The sequence below is a fragment of the Pollicipes pollicipes genome, unplaced genomic scaffold (genome assembly GCF_011947565.3).
Source record: "Pollicipes pollicipes isolate AB1234 unplaced genomic scaffold, Ppol_2.1 Scaffold_5724;HRSCAF=6776_pilon_pilon_pilon, whole genome shotgun sequence".
Classification (NCBI taxonomy): domain Eukaryota; kingdom Metazoa; phylum Arthropoda; class Thecostraca; order Pollicipedomorpha; family Pollicipedidae; genus Pollicipes; species Pollicipes pollicipes.
Genome location: NW_023596746.1, coordinates 38,204,753 through 38,223,762, shown reverse-complemented (window position 1 = coordinate 38,223,762; position 19,010 = coordinate 38,204,753). Strand labels below are relative to the sequence as shown.

The following is a 19,010-nucleotide window of genomic DNA, read 5'->3' as shown; positions in this document are numbered from 1 at the left end:
TGCTCAAGAACAAGTGTCCGCCTGCACTAGTTGTAGGGCCGATGTGCTGTAGAACTGGAGCCCGCCTGCACTAGTTGTAGGGCCGGTGTGCTCGGGCCGGCGCTGTAGGAGCGGAGTGCCCCCTCCCCTTTCCCCCGCCCGCCCAGACTGTAAGGCCCGCCCCTGCACCGATCGTAGGGCCCGCTTGTGCACCGACCGTGGGATCCATTAGAGCTCTGCACTCGATGTCGGCACCGCTCCAGTGTGGCATGGGATGCAACGTGCGTAGCCGAGTGGGGCACACCTTTGGGGCGGGCCTCGCCACCACCGACTCTGACCGTTTCAGCCGCTGTGAAGACGGATTACGCCGCTCCAAGCTCGAGCCACGTGGATAATGAATGGGTGGTATTCCCCAGTCGCAAAACTAACCAACGCAAAGGTCTTGGCAGTGCAGCAAATCTCTGCGGTTTCCACGGCTAGCCGCTGCCATTCGTCGGCCTCAGTCTGGTCGGCCCGACTGGCCTTGCCCGTTGTTTTCGCTGCCCGACCGGCGACGCGTGTTTGCCGGAACTGGGGCGGCGCGATGGTCACGCGCTGGGCTGGGCACACTCCTCGGCGGCCCGCGGCTCCGTGTGAGCGCCGTGGCCGGTCAGGGCGTGTCGACTCCTGCGCGCGCGCGGGGGGGGGGGGCTGAGGCTGAAGTGCCGGCCGAATCCCGACTGAAGCACGTTGCGATCTTCGGCCGCGGTTGCGGCTAGCCCCGTGTGGCTCGGACGGACGGCAGTCGCTCATGGGCTGACGCGGTCGAGCAGTGGTCGCACGGCTCCACGCAGTCTGACCGGGAGTGGTGGAAGGCGGCGCCAGCCAGCGGCGCGGCTGGCTCTGTCGGCCGCCGGTCTGCGGCGGTTCTTTCCTGCGCCGCAGCCGGCCGGCAGACGTGGGCGATGCCGATCGGTGGCGGTGGCTACCGCCGATTACGGCTGATCGCCGCTGCCACAAGTGGCCTCAGTGGTGGCGATCAAGGTCACGCTGCTGACCTCCCAGGGGCGCATCTGCCCGTGAGGCTGCCGGCGGCGGTGTCGTAGGCGGCGCCTGATCGGTCCCGGCTGCGGTCGGAGGCTGACGCAGTCGGGTAGGAGGCGCCTGATCCGAGCCAGCGGGCACAGGCGCGGCTTAAGCCGCAGTAAATCTGGGATGTGCTGTCCGGCATGCCAGATGTCTGCGCGATTGGTGACGTCCGCGTGCGGAGCGTGACGGAGCGTGAGACGGAGCGTGCGTTTTGGGAAGATCGTTCACCACGGGCACGTCCCGGCGGCGTCGTGACCTCGCATCCATGGACCGGGCACGAGTGGGGCGCACGCGAAACGAACCAACCACCGGGACCGGGGCTCGTTCTGCGAGCGGCCACCACCGACCTCCTGTGGCGATCGCCTGCAATCTGCGCTGGGGGGTCGGACGGGTCGGATGGCGGCCCCGTGACCGGGGCTCCACCAGGTTGGTGCCGGTCATCACCACTTGCCGGCGTCCGCAGCCGCCAGTTGTGGGCCGCGCCGAGCCGCTGTCGGCGCGTCACGCCACCGGACAGGCCCGGGCGGCCGTCTGACGCTGCACGGTGACTCTCCCGACCATGAGCTGACCTGACCTTGGTCTGGCAGCCTGGCGTGTGTGGGCACCGACGGGCGCGGCCGGCGCCGGGACGAGCCGTTGCGCCGGTGCCAGTCGGTGCACCGCGTCATTCGCGCCCGCTGCATGGAATGCCGGACAATCGTGGATCAGCCGCGTGCATCTCCCTAGACTAGCCGACGGCCTTGCCGTGCGAAAACCGTACTCAGCACCGTTACAACTCATGATACGGGTCGGCCGCTGCACCGGCCACCGAGAGTGTTTCCAACGGCGCGCGCCCACGCCATGAGCGCTCTCCAGCTGTGGACGAGCCCCACGTTCGGTCCGGAACAGCTGTGGTCCGGCGACGCCTGCGCCGGCACCCCGGTGGCGGGGCGACCGTGACCCAGGCCGCTCGTCTCACCTGCGCCATCCGTCGGCTGTACCGGTCTCGGCCTGGCCCGGCCCGCCCCGGCCCGGCCCGCCCCGCCCCGCCCCGCCCCGGCCCTGCTCGGCTCGGCCCGCCCCGGCCCTGCCCGGCTCGGCTCGGCTCGGCTCGGCTCGGCTCGGCTCGGCTCGGCTCGGCTCGGCTCGGCTCGGCTCGGCTCGGCTCGGCTCGGCTCGGCTCGGCTCGGCTCGGCTCGGCTCGGCGCAGGCCCGATGTTAACCGGCCCGCTCCAGCCCCGCCTCCGCTCCACAGAGGCCCGCCCCGTCCAAACGTGATCGGTTGGCTGGGAAAACCACACCTGTGTCGTGCAATTCTGTGCTGCTGGATGCAGAACACATGATGTCGGCGTAACAATATGCCTTCAACGCAAAACATCCGATAGAGCTGTGAGTGTGTCCGCCGGCATCGGTCTCGTGGCGGCATGACAACACCGGTTTACCGGCTTTGCTCTGCTGAGGCGATGTTGGTCGCTGCAGCGGGCGGCCGCGGGGCACAGCAGCGGGACGTGACAGTACACTGCATGCGCCGCGCGGCGCCGTGGAGACGGCCTGCGGAGAGAGCCGAACGGCCGCCAGAGCCGGACCACCGGCTCGCCATCAGTCCTTGTGCGTGTCAAGGACGCCACTTCCTAACGGTGTGGCTGGTGCTCGCCGCCTTTCTGCGTGGGAACACCTATCCGTACGCATATCGCGCGCCGGAGCGGCGGCGCCGGAGGTCAGGTCGGCGGTGCGGCCGCCCGCCGGCGACGGTGGCGCCACCGCTCCGGCGCCGGCTCCGGGTGGCGGTCGCGGTCTGCAGTCGTCGGCTGGACGCGGGTGGAGAGAGGAGGTCCGTCTGGCGCTGCCACGTCCCCTGCCGCTGCGTCCCAGCATGGCCGAGGTGGCGAGTGTGGAGGTGATGGCCGCGCCGGAGCAGGAGCCGGAGCCGGAGCCGGAGCCGGAGCCGGAGCCGAAGTCAGAGCCGGCGCGGGCGCGGCAGACGCTGAAGCGCCGCATCTCGCTGGCCGACGTGGAAATGTACCTGCGGCCGTTCGACTGGTTTGCCTCGGTCCGTGCCAAGATCCGACACAAGAAGATTCTGTCCCGCCTGCGGCCGCACAAGAAGCAGAAGAAGGTGAGCGGCGACGGAGCGCCGGTGACGGCGGCTCGGTAGACGGCCGGGCGACGGAGCGCCGGTGGCGGCGGCTCGGTAGACAGCCGGGCGGGCTGTTCTCTCGTTGGGAGCACGCAGCGCTGATGCTGCCGTCGTTTACTGGTTTGGGACTCCTCAGTACACTGACGGTCACGGTTGTCCCCCCAAAATAGGGAGCCGTTTGAGGCTGAAGAGAATTTGAGGCTTTGGGAGTCATTTGAGGCTCACTTCCGACGCCGGTATTTTGGGATCACCTCAAGCACTGATACGTGCGGTTGTCTCCTGTGCGTACGCCGGCTGCCCGTTGTGGAGCTGGCTGGACGCCGGCGCTCAGCGCTCCGGCTCGGTCTAGCCTGCCGGCCGGCTGGTGAGAGGCCTGCTGGGCGGTGTTCGGCAACAAGGCCGCTACTGCGACACGCGGTATCGCCAGAACACGGTGTCGGGTTTCCCGCCACCAGCGCAGGGTGCCTGTCTCCGTCACCAGCGCTGGGTGGCCCCCTTCCGTCACCAGCGCTGTGTGCCCGTCTCCCGTCGCCAGCGCTGGGTGGCCCTCTTCCGGCACCAGCGCTGGGTGCCCGTCTCCTGTCACCAGTGCAAGGTGTCGGTCTCTTGTCACCAGTGCTAGGTGCCCGTCTCCTCTCACCAGCGCTGGGTGACCCTCCTTCATCACCAGCGCTGGGGGCCGTCTCCTGTCAACAACGCTGGGTGCCCCTCTCCTGTCATCAGCGCTAGGTGTCAGTCTCCAGTCACCAGCGCAAGGTGTCGGCCTCTCGTCACCAGCGCTGGGTGCCCGTCTCCTGTCACCAGCACAAGGTACCGGTCTCTTGTCACCAGCGTTGGGTGTCCGTCTCCTGTCACCAGCACAAGGTGTCAGTCTCTTGTCACCAGCGCTGGGTGCCCGTCTCCTGTCACCAGCACAAGGTGTCGGTCTCTTGTCACCAGCGCTGAGTGCCCGTCTCCTGTCACCAGCGCAAGGTGTTGGTCTCCTCTCACCGGCGTTGTCTGGTGATCTCCCGTCAACAGCTGTGGGTGTCGGGCCTCCTGTCACCTGTCAGGGGATGTCTGCTCGTCCGCCGCCCTTCCCCGTCGTCTGCGCAGAGTGTGAACGGGTCGACCGCGCCTGTGCCGAGCTCTACTGCTGCTCGGAACAGTCTTCGAGCTGTTTGGCAATAGGTGCGGCTGCCATGGTCACCAGGGTCGGAGTGCCTGGCGTGTGTTGAGGCTGGGAAGCCAGCTGAGAGTGTGAAGCGCACGACGGTTCGGTTCTGCACTCGGTGGTTTACGCCGGAAGTAGGGCGGTATGGTGCCGCCCGCCGCCGGCACGGAGCACTGTCCGCCGGGCGGTGGAGCGAGTCGTGCGCGGACGGGGCGCCAGTGTCGGGCCCCTCCTCACTCCGCTGTTGGGAGGCGCCATGCTCTGTGTGGAGACGGCCGGGAGAGGGTGGCGGCTGCGTTCCGCTGCCGCCGTCTGTCGTCATACACACCGCCGGCCGGCTGGCGCGCGGCCGGCGGTGCTGCCGCGCCCGGCCAGCCCGGCCCGCTCCAACAACGGCGGTCAGGCAGCGGTGACGGGCCGGGTCGGCCGTGCTGTCGCCGGCCGCGCCGCTGACGTGGCTGGAAGTGCGCACCAGAGCGCACCGTGCGCGCCGCAAAAGCGCCGCCGTCACTCCGCCGGCGGCAGCCGGTAATAGAGCGTAGGCCTGTTGTGCAGCGCGGAAATAACCCAGAAAGCCAGACGGGTTTAACGTGTGTGAAGGTTTGCGTGGAAATGAGCGCGCTTTGTGAACACAACTTTTAAGAAAATCGTCACTGGATATAACTGAAATGTGCTTATCATAAATGAACAATATGAACAGGGATGCTCAGCTGACAGCTGTTCCATGACAGCCTCACCATGAGCGGGTCCTGTGAGGTTGGCGCTTGAAAATTCTGTGTTATTCCTCGTTTGATTATCAGAATTCGTTCCACCGTTCCGATACGTTGTAACAGCAAGCCAGCAATTCACGCAACAAAATTGGCATACATGCTTTATAGCTAAGCGTTTGGTATGAATGCGCAACGTAATCTGTAATTGCAATATGTAATATACTTAGATATATGCATGTATATAGGTACATATAAATACAGATGCGTATGTGTGGATATAGCCGGGCTGATGCATGCGTGTAGTGAAGTGGTCAGGAGCACTGCGGTACGTGACGCCATTTTTCACGATACTAAGACCGTCTTTTATCAAGCATTGTGCAAATGACTTCGAATCTCCAACGTGGATGCGGTAGTTAGCTTACCAGCGGCGTCCAGCCTGCTGCCCGTACTGCTATTGTCAGGCGGCTGTCGTAATCCCGCCGTCTGGCTGGGCTGGTCAGCCCGATTACGCCGCCCTTTTCAGGTGTGTGGGCCCAGAGCTCGTTACAAGGCCGTCACTGGTCCGTAAGCATCTGCAGTTGATCGTCAGTGTATGTGGTGGGGGGGGGGGGGGGGGGGGGGGGGGGGGGGGGGGGGGGCGGGGGGGGTGGGGTGGGGGGGGGGGGGGGGGGGGGAGGTATGGCGTTATTGTTTCTTGAAGGTTAGGACTATTCCACAAGGCTGGTGGTTGACTCGTTGCTAGACCTCAGTCGGCGTATGCCGCCGCCTCCATGCGTACGCGCCGTGACGGCGCCGTTTCCCGCGCGGTGGCGGCCGACGGCGGCGTGTTTTGCCACGTCTGCTGTCAGTGCGGGCTGGCCCCGTGACGGTGTCTATTGGCGGCCGGTGTGCCGACGCCGCTGCCGTCTCGCACGTGCCGCCGCGCACGGTCCGCCCGATTTCTCCGGTGCCCGGCTGTTTGCCTGACACACTTCGGTGGGCGGCGGCGGTCCGGCCGGCCTCGCTGTACGGTGTCTTGCCTGCCTCAGCAGATGGGCTCCGGCGGCGGCTCGGGCTCCAGACGGTGCCTAGTGCACGTTCTTGTCCTCCTTTTTACGGCGTGTTTTGTTCCATGCGCGTACACATCTAGACGGAGGACTCAGGCCGAAACGCCGCCTGTCAAGACCGAAATTCTGGAAATTCCGACGGATTCCTTGTTATGCCTTTGGCCATGGCTGACCATCTTGCATATGGACGTGTGCGTCCTAACTGCCCGTTGTATGGAGCGGTGTATCTGCGTGGCGTCGCCCCGTCGCGCGTGCCTGTTCAGGCCGGGAGAACTCGCGGCGTGCCGGCGTTGTTCTCGTCCCTTTCTCCGCGGCCGAGTTGAGCGTGATGAAAGCGGTCCGGCGCGGCCGACTGTGGACGCTGATTGTGGCCTGACCGGGCCGGCCGGCGTCCGAGGACGGGCTGAGAACGGCCGACAGATGGTGCTTGCCGCTCTCACATGGACACGGACGCCTGGCGACCCTCGGCTGCTGGAGCCGACGGCCGCTCAAGCCCGATGAAGCGACAACACTGGCTGCGGTTCACACAGGCACTGAGCTGGTGCCAGCGGACCCGAGCCCGTAGCGTTAGAGCCGCCGCACAAAGCTGGCTGCGGTGGTTGCCGACGACCGCGGCCTTCGGCGCTGCCGTCGGCATGGGAGCGTTCGCCGGCCGCTGTCCAGCAGGCCGGCGGACGTCGGTGGTCGGCCGGCCGGTCTAATCTCCCCGGCCGTTGTGCCGGTGCCAGTCGCCGGCGTCACCGGGCCGACCGAAGACTCGGGCCAGAGGCTCGCCGGTGCGCTCGCCAGCCGGCCGGCCAGGCTGAGCAGCCCCGGGACGCCGCAGGCGTGCCGGGATCTGTCCCGTTTTTGACCAGGGCAGACTGGCAGTTCGATCCCCGCCTGCCGACGGCGTCCTATGAACGATGTAGCTGGCATCGGACGGCGAGCGAAGACCAAGTGGCGGGCCGGCCCGGTTTGGTCCCCGCCTGTTGTCCGTGGTCAGCGTCGGTCGGTCCCGGCCCGGGTGGCGGCCGCAGCGGCCGGTCAGGCCTGCTTTCAGTCGGTCCGGGTCCGCGGCTCGGGCGGCGGCCGTAGCGACCGGTCAGGCCTGCTTTCAGTCGGTCCCGGCCCGCGGCTCGGGCGGCGGCCGTAGCGACCGGTCAGGCCTGCTTTCGGTCGGTCCGGGTCCTCGGCCCGGGCGGCGGCCGTGGCGGTCGGTCAGGCCTGCTTTCAGTCGGTCCCGGTCCGCGGCCCGAACGGCGGCCGCAGCGGCTGGTCAGGCCTGCCGTGCTGGGCGCGCTGCGGCCCGGCCCGGCCGACCTACGCGGAGCCGAGGCCGGCCGCGCCCCATTACCACGAAGTCGTGACCTGGCGCGGCCCGGCCCGACCTCCGCCGACCTCGGTCGAACGGGCTGGGGCCGTTGCGAGCCGGTGGCGCCGCCCGGCGCCCGCCGGCCGTGCCCGTCTGAGCCCGCTGTCGGCCTGGCACGAGCAACCGACGCTCGCCCGGGACGGCCGCGCTGCGGGAGGGCTTGTTCGGATGCTGACAGTGCAGCAGCCTGAACTCGGTGGACAAAGACCGGACTGGACTGTCCGCTTGGTATTGCGTTGGCGGCGAGGCCACCGGCTCTCCCAGCGCTCGTATACAAGCTTCGTTTGTTACCAGCTGAGGTCTTGTGAATTACGCGTCTGTCTGTGCATGGTAACTGGCAAAGCATGCACAGGGCTCCGCACTGCCTTCGACCCGGACGTGCCAGCGCCATGTGTTCTTGCTGGTCTGTTCAGTCAAGTCTTTGTCTTTGTTGTGAATCTACCTCTGCGAACACTGCGTCGGTGTTGACCGTACGAGCTACTTCGCGTGAGTCTTCTCAGGTATCCGTCGTTGGTTAGGCAGTCCAGCGCCGAAGGCTAGGCTGTGTCGGCCGACGGTGCGGCAGCGCTGCCCGGCCGCCCCCGAGAGACGTCTGGATCGGAGGCGGCGGACAGATCCCTGTGTCCTCCCCCCCCCCTCCCCCCGTCTGTTCGCCTCCCCGCAGCGGCCGCAGCCGGCCTCTTCGCCTGGGTTCAGGGCCGTGGCTGCCGGCGGCTGGAGCATTCCTGTCGGGCCGGGCACGTCCACCGCCGGCGGAGGCGGGGCCGTCCGGTGTCCACCGCCGGTGCCGGTCCCGGACGGACCAGCTTCCGCCGCCGGCAGCCGGACCGGCGTCCCGTCGGGAACGCGCGCCGCTGCCGATGCCGATGCCGATGCCGGGACGTGTGAACCGGACGCAGCGCCGCCGTACCGCCCTTGGTCTCGGCCCCGGCAGCAGGAAGTGCGGAGCCCTCTCCCGATCATCAGACTGCTCCAAGGCCGGCAGCGACCGGCCGCCGAGCGCCATGTCGCCGGTTACCTCAGTACACCGCCCTGCGGACGGACGCTGCTGCCAGTGGGTCAAGCCGAGTCACGCGGAGCACGCAGTCACACCGAGTCACGCAGTCACGCCGAGTCACGCAGTCGATCAGATCTCGCCGCCGTGACAGCGTGGGGCGGGAGCCGTAACAGTATAGGGTCGGGTGATTGCGGCTGTGGGGGTCAGTGCAGGCCAGAGCCGGCCGCCGTGTTTTCTGACACGACAGGCGGTGGCCGGGTCTTGACGGCTGGCCGCTGCGGCGTCGGCCGGCCGGGAGTGTGGCGCCGCGCACTGGCGGCTGGTGCCGTCCGCTCAGGCTGGAGCGTGGCGGCGGCGAGCTAGCCAAGGCCGAGCGGCGGCGCCCGGCGCGCCTGCTAGCCGGTTAGCGCAGTGACAGATGCAAGCGTCCTGCCGGCCGTGACAACCGCATCGAGTGTAAGCGGTATGCAGCTCGCCGATTAAGCGGATGCTTTTCTTGCGGTGGTCAGCCAGGAACGCGCGCTTTACAGACGTCGTAATGTTATATATTGTTTGCTTTCGCGTTTCTGGTGCCATTGTCATGTGTCGACTTCGTTCCTGTTCACGCATTTTTTTTTTTGTTCAAGCACTTTCCGACCTCGCTCATTTTGTTCTTGCGCATGTTTGCTGCAGCCCTTTGCCGCCAGATCTTCCTCCGCGCGGCTTTCGGCATTCCTTCGAGGTACTAGACTGGTTTCTCCTGAAACAGGTTTTGTTTTTATGGTCTACCTCACTCACTCCAGTTTGACCTGTCAAGGGATAAACTGTAGTGGCACGGGCATGGTCGCCAGTGGGTTCCGAACCAGCAAGTTGACGCCAACATTAAGCAGTCCATTGTGGTGTTTCCCACGACTGCGGGATGTTTCACGCTGGCCGACCAGCACAAGTTTGAACTGGTTATGTCGTCACGGTCTGCGATTTCCGAAACGATTCGAATCTGGCCTCGGTGCGGTTTGAGGCACCGTTTCCACGCTGAGGGAGAAACTTGAGAAAGGGAGGCAAGGCGCCGCCGGACGTGCCGCCCCCGACGGCGGCGGCGCTCGGCCCCGGCTCGCCGGGGCCCCGAGGTGTGCTCACGGCACGGCAGGCGCGCCACAGGGCCTCGCCTCGACGGCGCGGCAGAGTCCCGCCGTGTCTGATGTAAGAGTGGCAGGCTAGACTTGGTGACCGTGCGCTTGACCGTGACCTCGCCCCTGACCGGCGGGTCAGCGGCCGTGGACGGCGCCTCGTGGCGCGGCGGACGGCACGTGGCGGCGCCGTGTGGCCGGCGCGTGACGTCAGAGCGGCGCACGTGCGTGCCGCGCCGGCTCGGCCGGCTGGCGGTCGGCTGGCTGATCCCCGCTGCCGACGGCCGGCTCAGCAGCCTGTGTACGGCGGCTAAGCCGAATGCAAACGCAGTACTCGCCAGTGCTATGCGACTCTCGGAGAGAGGCCCGGCGCCAGACGTTCGGAGCTGGCGGGAGAGGCCCGTCGCCAGACAACCAGAGCTGGCGGGAGAGGTCCGTCGCCAGACACCCGGAGCTGGCGGGAGGGGCCCGGTGCCAGACACCCGGAGCTGGCGGGGGAGGTCCGTCGCCAGACACCCGAAGCTGGCGGGAGGGGCCCGCCGCCAGACAACCGGAGCTGGCGGGAGAGGTCCGTCGGCAGACACCCGGAGCTGACGGGAGGGGCCCGGTGCCAGACACCCGGAGCCGGCGGGGAGGCCCGCCGCCAGACACCCGGAGCTGGCGGCAGAGGCCCATCGCCAGACACGCCGCCACACGCGCCACCGCGTGCGGCGGCCGGCCGAGACAGCGTAGTCGTTGACTCAGACGCGCCGGCGGCTTGCCATATCTGTCACCACACCGGACGGCTTGGGGACTCGCGTTGTTTGCTCCTCTGTGGGCGCTGTCAAGCATTCAGGGTGTGCTCGTCGGCCCTCGTCAGCCCGAGGACTCGACCGTGTGGAGCTGCCGGCGTTGATCCTTGTCGGGGCGTTCAGGTGATGCCTGTCGGCCTGTCGTCAGCTCGCGCAGTGCCGCAGGCCTGTCGATGTTTGGGACAGCTTAGGGTCCGCCTGTCGACAGCGGAGACAGCCGAATGCTGCCGTTCTGCTGGCGGCCGAGACAGCCGAGGGTCTACCGGTCTGCCGGCGGCCGAGACAGCTGAGGGTCTGCCGGTCTGCCGGGGGCCGAGACAGCCGAGGGTCTGCCAGTCTGCCGGCGGCCGAGACAGCCGGGGGTCTGCCGTTATGCCGGCGGCCGAGATAGCAGAGGGTCTGCCGTTCTACCCGCGCCCAGGACAGCGGAGGGATGCTGGTGGCCGTTGCGCCGACACGTGCTTGTGCCCGGCGGCGTGACGTAACGCGCTCGGGTTACGTCACCTGGTGAGCGCGGCGGCGCGTGCGGCGGCTGGTCGAGAGCGCCAGGCGAAAGCAGCTCCCGCGGATGGTGCAGCTCCGACGCCACTTTCTACCGGCGCCAGCTGGGAGCCCGGCTGGCCCGGCGGCCGGGCCCGCCGGGCGACGTTGCCAGACGGCCGGCCACGGCCCTGGTCTGCGTCCAGTCTGCAGCGTCGCTCTGTGGCCGGGTTTCGGAGGCGGCCGTCCGATACGTGCCCGTCGGCGCGGTCGCCGTGTGTTGGATGTGTTGGCTGGCTGTGCAGACGCGTCCGTGTCGCACCTCGCTGTTCGCTACCTGTACCGCTGTGCTAGCTACTGGCGTGTTATCCGATTAAAGGCCTGCTCCAGTGGCGGCTGCAACACCCATGCTCCTCCAAATTCGGTACCGGTAGCGCCATAACGTTGTCTCATGTTCTCCACATCGGGCTGATCAAAGATTCTGATCACTACGTACCACGAACGCCCAACCTAAACAGCATCTTTGATGGGGAATCGGTACTATCGTATGCATGACGGCCTTGTTGCGGGCTTTTGGTGCTGTCAGACGTATGCATTTGACTCATGACCAGCCAAACCCACGTGAACGCTGTCCGCCTGGCATTGGCCTGCCGCCACCGAAACCGGCCGTGACCCGTGGCGGCCGTGATCTGACCTGGCCGTGACCCCGGCTGACCTACCCTCAGATGAGCGCCATGTCGGAGGAGCTGCGCCGCGCGCTCTGCTCCAACTCGATGACCTCCATGGACATGGAGTTCGTGCCGGACCTGGTCGGCAAGTCGGAGCTGCTCACCGACGAGATCCGCAAGAGTCTGTGCAAGAAGCTACCGCCACGGGTGGAGGGTGAGTCGTGCTGTCGGGCGGAGGGCACCCGGCTCGGCAGTGGCCCGCTCGGCGGTGACAGTGTTGGCGGCGCGGCCGAGCTGCCGCTCGCAGCAGTGGCCCGTTCGGCGGCGACGGTGGCGGCGCCGCGGCCGAGCTGCCGCTCGCAGCAGAAGGATCGGAGGCATGCGGATGCCGGCGGCAGGCGGCACCGGAACAGAGGGCGCCGCTGGAGGTCAGCGGTCCGACCCGCGCGCCGGCGCACGCGAACGCGCGCCACTCAGGGTCGCGGGCGGGAAACTTGCCGGCGCCGAGGCCAATCGGGGGACAGCCGCGGCGTCCCGCCGTGCCGGGGGCGGAAGGGGGGGGGGGGGGCGGCTCACTGTAGGCGTGCCTCGTATCCGGGCGGGGCGTCGCTATGATCTAAAGCCTGAAGCTAATGCGACGACAGGGTCGTTGCGTCTCCTCAGCGAAGCAACAAGTGGGTGTGTGTTTGGGGGGGGGGGGCACGTGATCCTCGAGGAGAGGGAACAGAGTCTCTTGGTCTCTCAGAGTTAGGGAACCTTTGACTCAGGGTGGGTATCGGGAACTTTCGGGGCGGATGGCCGGAGGGCAACAAAAACCACCGAGAGGCGGCGGCGCCAGAGGATGAATAACGCAGCACCGCCTGCGGCCGACGGCGCGCGCCTCGCGTGCGCTGCCTGACGTCATAGATCAGGGGATAGGAAGTATCCTTATGCGTCTCCCCCACTCGTTGTCTGACGCGAGCGCAGTTGCGGACGCTCTGTGGGCCCCCTGGAAGCGCTCGGAACCGTTCTACGCGTTAGGTGTTACCCTACAGCTCTGGTGACCTTGACCGATGAGAGATTTCCATTTTATTTTTGTTCCGTTGACGGTTTAGTTTACTATCATGTTTTTGTCCATTTCTTCGGCTTTGGTGTTTTTGATGACTCGGTACAGCGGTCCTGATTTTTCTTGGTCGGCCAGTGCGGTGAATTGTTTGCTCTCAGCTTCCATCAGCGCGTGGGATGTCCTCAGTCTTCAGTCGTCCTCGGTCCGCTGGTCAGCATGCTGCTACAGAAGCCGACATGTTTATAGCAGCACTAGCTGCTAGCCAAACAGCTGATAGATTGAGGACCGCTTTGTGTTCGTGGCTGAGGACGTACAACGGCCGGCGGGTAGCAATGGTTACTTGCTAGGCTCGCAAGTACCCCTTCCCATGTCCGCTTCTTGTATATTGTTGGTAACACGTTGGCTTCTCTTGAAGGTTGGAGACGAATGCTGCTGGTTCTGTATTCTTAAATCGCATTCGAGGGAAAGTTAAAGGTTTTGCACATGAAATGGTCGTGATCTGCCAGGTGAGTCAAATACTCGCCGGCGGATGTGAAAATAGCTTCCATGTGGTGTCAGTTCCCACCGATCGATGAACACCTGCGAGTGCCGGCTCCGGCTCCGGCTCCGGCTCCGGCTCCGTACCCAGCCATGCCCGGGTCGCGCGCGCGCCCGCATCGCTCCGGCGTCGCGCCGGCGCGGCGAGGCGAGCCAGGGCGGCGGGTGGCTGGCGGGGCGCGGTCCGTCGCCGTGCCCCGTGCCTCTCACCGAGCACGGCACCGAGCTGCGAGAGCGGCGCACTGGGGATATTGCGGCCAGAGGGAGGCCTCCACCGCGGGCCGGCGCGCTCTGTGCGCCGCAGCCGGCTGACGCTGGCTGTCGGCCGTGCCGGCTCGGTGGAGGCGGGCGAACTGTGGCTGACAGCGAGCTCTCGTGTTACTGCATGCTACTGGAGGCAACAGCACGTGACTAAAAACAGCCCCGCCGGCTGACTTCGTGATTTAAGTTGTAGCTGATGACCGTGAGCTGCACGGAAGGGACGGGGGCTGCCTGGGATCCAGCTCATCCGAGGATGGGCCGCTCCAGGCCAGCTAGAGGAACGGAGCATGAATTGCTGTGGCTGCGTACTTAAACCGGCTGCGGCGGTTGAAGGCTTCTCAGAGCGAGTGCAGCTGGTCGTCCCATCTGACAGTGTATTTTTACATTCCAATTATACTTTTTGGAAATGAAAGCGTAGGCTTTGTTGTGCATGCCAGTGACTTGGCGTAATCCGATACTAAGAACTTGTTTGGCTTCATGGGGGATTTGCACATTTAGCTGTCTTGGTAGGCGTCTGTGGTCTGGGCAGAGGCTGTCCCGCGTAACAACCAGCCGGCGCCGGCTGATGACGTCTCCTCGCTCGGCAGGGCATCCGTGGTCGCTGATCTTCAGCTCGTCAGAGCACGGCTTCAGCCTGAAGTCGCTGTACCGCAAGACGTCGGCCTACGAGTGCCCCATGATTCTGTTCGTCCAGGACACCAACGATCACGTGAGTGGCCTGGGCGACCTCGGCGACGTCCGCCGCCGCGGGGCGTCACATTCCCCACCTGGCCCGCACCCGGGTGGTAAGCCGTGTTAAAGACAGGCGGGACGGCCCCTGAGCCGGGTCGTTCGGGAGAGAAGCGGCCGTTAAGCACCGCACGGCTGCACGGCCGGTGCCAGATGCTCTAGTCACTGCGGACAGTGGCAGTCGCTCATCCTGATCGGGCAGTTGTCATGGCGCGCCGCCCGAGCGCGGCCGGTCGGCGTCCGGGTCGCCGGGGTCAGCCTCCTTTCGGGAAGCCTGCTGGACCCCAGCTGTCGGTCCTCGACCCCACCGGCCTCGCCCCACCGGGAGGTCGGCGCGTCCCAGCCCGACCGGGCTTGGTTCGGCGTGACATCGTAGTGAGCTGTCTGGCGCGCTGTCGGCTCCCGCGACCCTTCCTCTTTCCACCGTCCACCTTCTGTCCGGGAGGGAGGGTTGATTGACCGCGAATCACCGGATGCCGCAGTCACGGCCAGTTGGAGAGAGGTGTTCAGGGTGTTAGTGGCGCCCACGCCTGGCACGTTCCCCAAGGTTCAGCCCGGATGCTTCTTCTCCCGCCGCTGATGCAACGAATCGGTGAAAGCATCGCCTCGCAGCGGCGGCAGCGCGATACGATTATAACGATGGCACCCTGGCAACCGCGCCGTGTGCGCGTGTGTGTGCCAGGCGCCGCTACGCCGCCCGTCTACTGTTGGCCGCGTCCTGTGACAGCAGCCGGCGCGCGATGCCTGACTCCGTTCGGTGGCTGGTGTGCTGGTAGTTCACGGTGGCCCATTCTTGCGGTGTTGCGACCCCCGTACGCCAGACCGTGACGTCGGCGTAAGTCCGTACACGTCGTGACCTCTGACATGCGAAGGTGCCGCGCCCCGCCGTGGCCGTCATCGGAGCCGTGACGGATGCTCGAGCGGCATGTTCGGCTGTGCTGAGCTTTGACCCCGGTGCGGCGCCGTCACCCGTCCGCTCTCGTCTGGCAGGTATTTGGCGCCCTCTGCTCGACCACCATCCACATGAGCGAGCACTACTACGGCACCGGCGAGACGTTCCTCTTCACCTTCTACGAGCAGTTCCGCACGTATGGCTGGAGCGGCGAGAACCTGTACTTCGCGCGCGGCTCGCCCGACGGCCTGGAGTTCGGCTCCGGAGAGTGAGTTACCTGCTCGGCGTTGCCTGCCCCCCAGACGGCGGGCGGTGGCCCGGCCCCCGCCGCCACCTGCTGATAGTCTGTAGAGGAGGGTTCTGTGGCTTCCGTAGTCTTCCGGTCGGCTGACCCCTGACAACATTGTGTAGCATGTCGACGGCTTTGTTTTCTGGCAAGTCCCTCCCCCCTACCATTCGAGCTGTCCAGCTTTTGTATACGGCTGGATTTGTGTCATTTAGTACTTATGCAGGCAGCAGCTGTGTTCTTCTCAAACAGAAGATTGCAATACGACGTCACAATTAATCGGGTAACGTAATAACGTCGTTAGTAAACGCATTTCGGTAGTAGTCGGCGTCCGCAAGTGGGCGCTGTAAACAGCGTCCGGGTGGCCTTGGCCTGGTATTGCGAGCATACCGTATGCACGCTTTCCCGGGATTAGTTAGCCCTCCCTCCGCGTGCGCCTCTGCTTACGATTGCTGGCTGGGTCACAGCGCGACGGCGCGGCGGCCAGCTTAGAGTGGGCGCCGACCGCCAACTGCCGCCCAGCCGGCGGCCGGCGCTTGGCGGCCCAGGCCCTGGCGAAGGAGAATTTTGAGAGGTCACCGTCGCTGGCACATCTCCGGGCCGCGCAGGCGCAGCGCGGGCCAACCGACTGGCACCTGGCACACCGGTGCTATAAATGATAGCGCCGTTCAAGAATTAGACCAGAATTGCTGTTTTAAGGAAGAAAATTCGGAACTTCAAATTTTACAGAAATAATGGCAGAGCCTTGCGGTATTAACATGGTGGTGCCGCCAGATTGTAAGCCTGCTCTTGTCTTGTAAATAATGTAAAAAAGCAGGAGCAATGGGCCTCTTTAATTCAATTAATTTATGCATTCCGCACTGCGCCGTAGACTGACAGGTGTTCCTGTCTGTGAGCGACGTTCGGTCCCGGGGCCGGCCAGGCGGACGTGCCAGTCGAGCTGAAGGAGACGGCGCTCTCGGTGTCTGCGCCACCGCCACAACAAAGACCCTGCACGGGCCGGCTCGTGTACGGCGTCGGCGCGGCGCTGTAACAAGCGTCAGCCGGAGACGGATGGCGCGGTCAGGCCGCACGCTGCCAACACGTCTGTTGCATCGGCCGATGGATATGTGGGGCCCGGATAGACGCAGCAGATGCGATCGGCGGCTGGTCGGACTGCACCGCTCTTCCGCCGCGGGCGTGACCGAGGGGACTGCTTCGCTCGGAAATAAAGGAAATTAGGTTGCAGGTTTCTCGGCGCCATTATGCTGTGTCAAGGACACTAAGCTGTATGCGCGATGAAGCATCAGCGGCCGAATTTACGTGTCGTGTCGTGTGGACCTTGACCGGGTATGCGCCTGGGTGGCCGCGGCGGTGCCACCACCGGCAGGGGCATGTCCCCTCGCCCATCCGTCGGTCCGGACACCGGCTGTGTGGTCCGCGACGCACGTGTCGAACCGGGCGCCGCCGCCGTCGTAGCGGCGAGAGCGGGACGCCGCCGTGTCCGTGGCGTCGGTCGCACTGACGGCGTCCTCCCTCTCCCGGCAGCGGCCACTACGGCCTGTACCTGGACGGAGACCTGTACCGCGGCCGCACGCAGTGCTGCCTCACCTACCGGAACGAACCCCTCACCTGCGGCGAGGACTTCACTATCCGCGCCATCGAGCTCTGGGCGTTGACGTGAACGCCCTGCCACCACCGCCGCTGCCGCCGCCGCCTCCGCCGCCGCTGCCGCCGCCGCCGCCGCCGCCGCCGCCGCCGCCGCCGCCGCCGCCGCCGCCGCCGCCGCCGCCGCCGCCGCCGCCGCCGCCGCCGCCGCCGCCGCCGCCGCCGCCGCCGCCGCCGCCGCCACCGCCGCCACCGCCGCCGCCGCCGCCGCTGCCGCTGCCGCGTCCGCCGCCGCCACCGCCACCGCCACCGTCACCGTCACCGCCACCTCCGCCGCCTCTACTCGCCGCGCGTTCTTGTCGGTAGCGCCTCGTGTCCTAGATGCCTTGTGATCTTTTCTGTACAAACGTGTGCGTGTGTGGGTGCTGGCCCCGCCCCGCTCAGTGCTGGCGCGCGCCGGCGGCCGCCAGCCGACGCGAGGCGCGCAGTCAGAGTCTATTTTGTCTACGCGGGAGCGGGGCGCGTGGTGAGCGTGGCGCAGGCTCCACCCGGCCCCGGACCGCTATTTTGTAAGTGCGCGGTTGCATGTGCACTGGTAGTCCGCTATTGTTGGCCGCCTGTAGGCGCACTGTGATAGAGCGAGGAGCGGTAGGCTGCCAGCGCCGGCCACCACGCGTCACCACCGCCGCGCGCCCCGCAGCGTCGTAACTCCTCAGTCTGTCGTTAGGACGCGCTAGTGGTCCACTCGGTGTCGTCTGTGCTAGCCCGTCCTGCTCCCCCCCCCCCCCCCCCTTCTCCCGAGTACCTGTGGGTACGTGGTGCGTGGCCGCCGGGCTCGGTGGGCTGAGATTGTGGGCTCCGGCGCTGACCGGCGGGCCGGGCCGGGCCTGGCCGCGGCCCGCGTCGCTTCACCCCGTCAACGCGCCCGGAGGCGGTCCTACCGTCCCTGCCATGCATTCCTGGCTAATCCTAGCCAATGACCGTGCGCGCGCGCGCGCGCTCTCTCCATTTCGCCTACGATGCATTCGTTGAGTTGCGTCATTCCAACTTAAGCACTCTATTGGTGATCGTGAGACTGTGTTGAGCGCCGGTGACTGATGCATTTCCGTGACGGCCGTTGGACAACGAGGTAACTTGCCTCGGGGCGCGCTCAACTGCCACTGATTGTCTTGCCGCGCGCAGCGCTGGACGCGGCTGGTCGGCCCGCCGCCGGCCTCCGCAGCCGGCCGTAGCGGGCGTGCAATACGTGTTACCGGCAGCGCCGCGCTGCCACCTATCGGTGTAAGGTTGTACTGCAGTGTTGACCGCCGGCCGCCAGGGTAGACAGGTTGTCGCGGCATTTTCACCGGCTACTGTTAGTGTGTACATACGTGCGTGTGTTGTTGTTTGTACTGTAACAGTTGACAGATATTATATGAACGCGTACATAAATAAATGATCCACTGGTGAATCACCACGTAATTCGGGTGAAATGGTTGGAATGAAATCCGTGTAGTCGGTTAGCATGCTGCTACGGAAGCCGACGTGTTTACAGCAGCACTATAATCGAGCAAGCTTTTCCTGGACACCTCAAATCGCATCAAAGTTAAAAGAGAGCTCTGCGTGGTGGACAGTTGCCCGTCGTTCCAAAAATCTGTCCATGATCAAGAAACTAATGCTGACCGTGGCACAATGTCCAGCAATCACTGTTCTCGTAGGTTATGAAATTTTGCATCTGGCGCCGGTGTTGCACGTAGCTGGCTGGAGCGTTACTCTCGCGGGAGAGGGGGGGGGGGGGGGGTCTCGGTCGTGGTGATACCAAGCCGGACGTCAAGGGATGATAAGATGATAGTTGTTGATCTGCTGTATTGTGTACTGAAAGCCACGGCAACACTAGCCGCGCCGCCATTACGGACCAACGATGCTGCTCAGGCGGTAGTTGCGTAGCAATCCGTGCGACGGAACGCAGCTGGTCTGACGTCACTGGGGTCCTCCCAGGCATCGTCACGCCGCCCGGGTGTCCTTCACATTCAGGCGAAGGGGGTGATGTGTTTGGAGAATTCATAGTTGTACGCGTGATTGGAGAGGCCGGGGAGAGGGAGGGCCTCAAGCACGGAATGCGGGCCCGATAACGGGGCCCAAAGCTCTCAACGGAGCGTCCCATTCCATGCCACTGGCGCTGCAAACAATGGATCGCTCCCCGGCGGTCAGTGAGTGGGTCAGTCA

At 65.6% G+C, this 19,010-nt stretch overlaps 1 protein-coding gene across 6 annotated transcripts in view; it reads left to right on the top strand.

Moving 5' to 3' along the window:
- The window catches only part of LOC119103634 (oxidation resistance protein 1), a 55,254-nt gene extending 38,320 nt beyond the window's left edge, over positions 1-16,934 (top strand). For all 6 annotated transcript variants that reach the window (XM_037227237.1, XM_037227238.1, XM_037227239.1 and 3 more), the window contains 4 exons: positions 11,526-11,682; positions 13,899-14,020; positions 15,031-15,200; positions 16,746-16,934. In XM_037227237.1, the coding sequence (XP_037083132.1) occupies positions 11,526-11,682; positions 13,899-14,020; positions 15,031-15,200; positions 16,746-16,881 (585 nt within the window). In that variant the 3' untranslated portion in view covers positions 16,882-16,934. The remainder of the gene's footprint in view (positions 1-11,525; positions 11,683-13,898; positions 14,021-15,030; positions 15,201-16,745) is intronic.
- Positions 16,935-19,010: the final 2,076 nt, after the last annotated feature.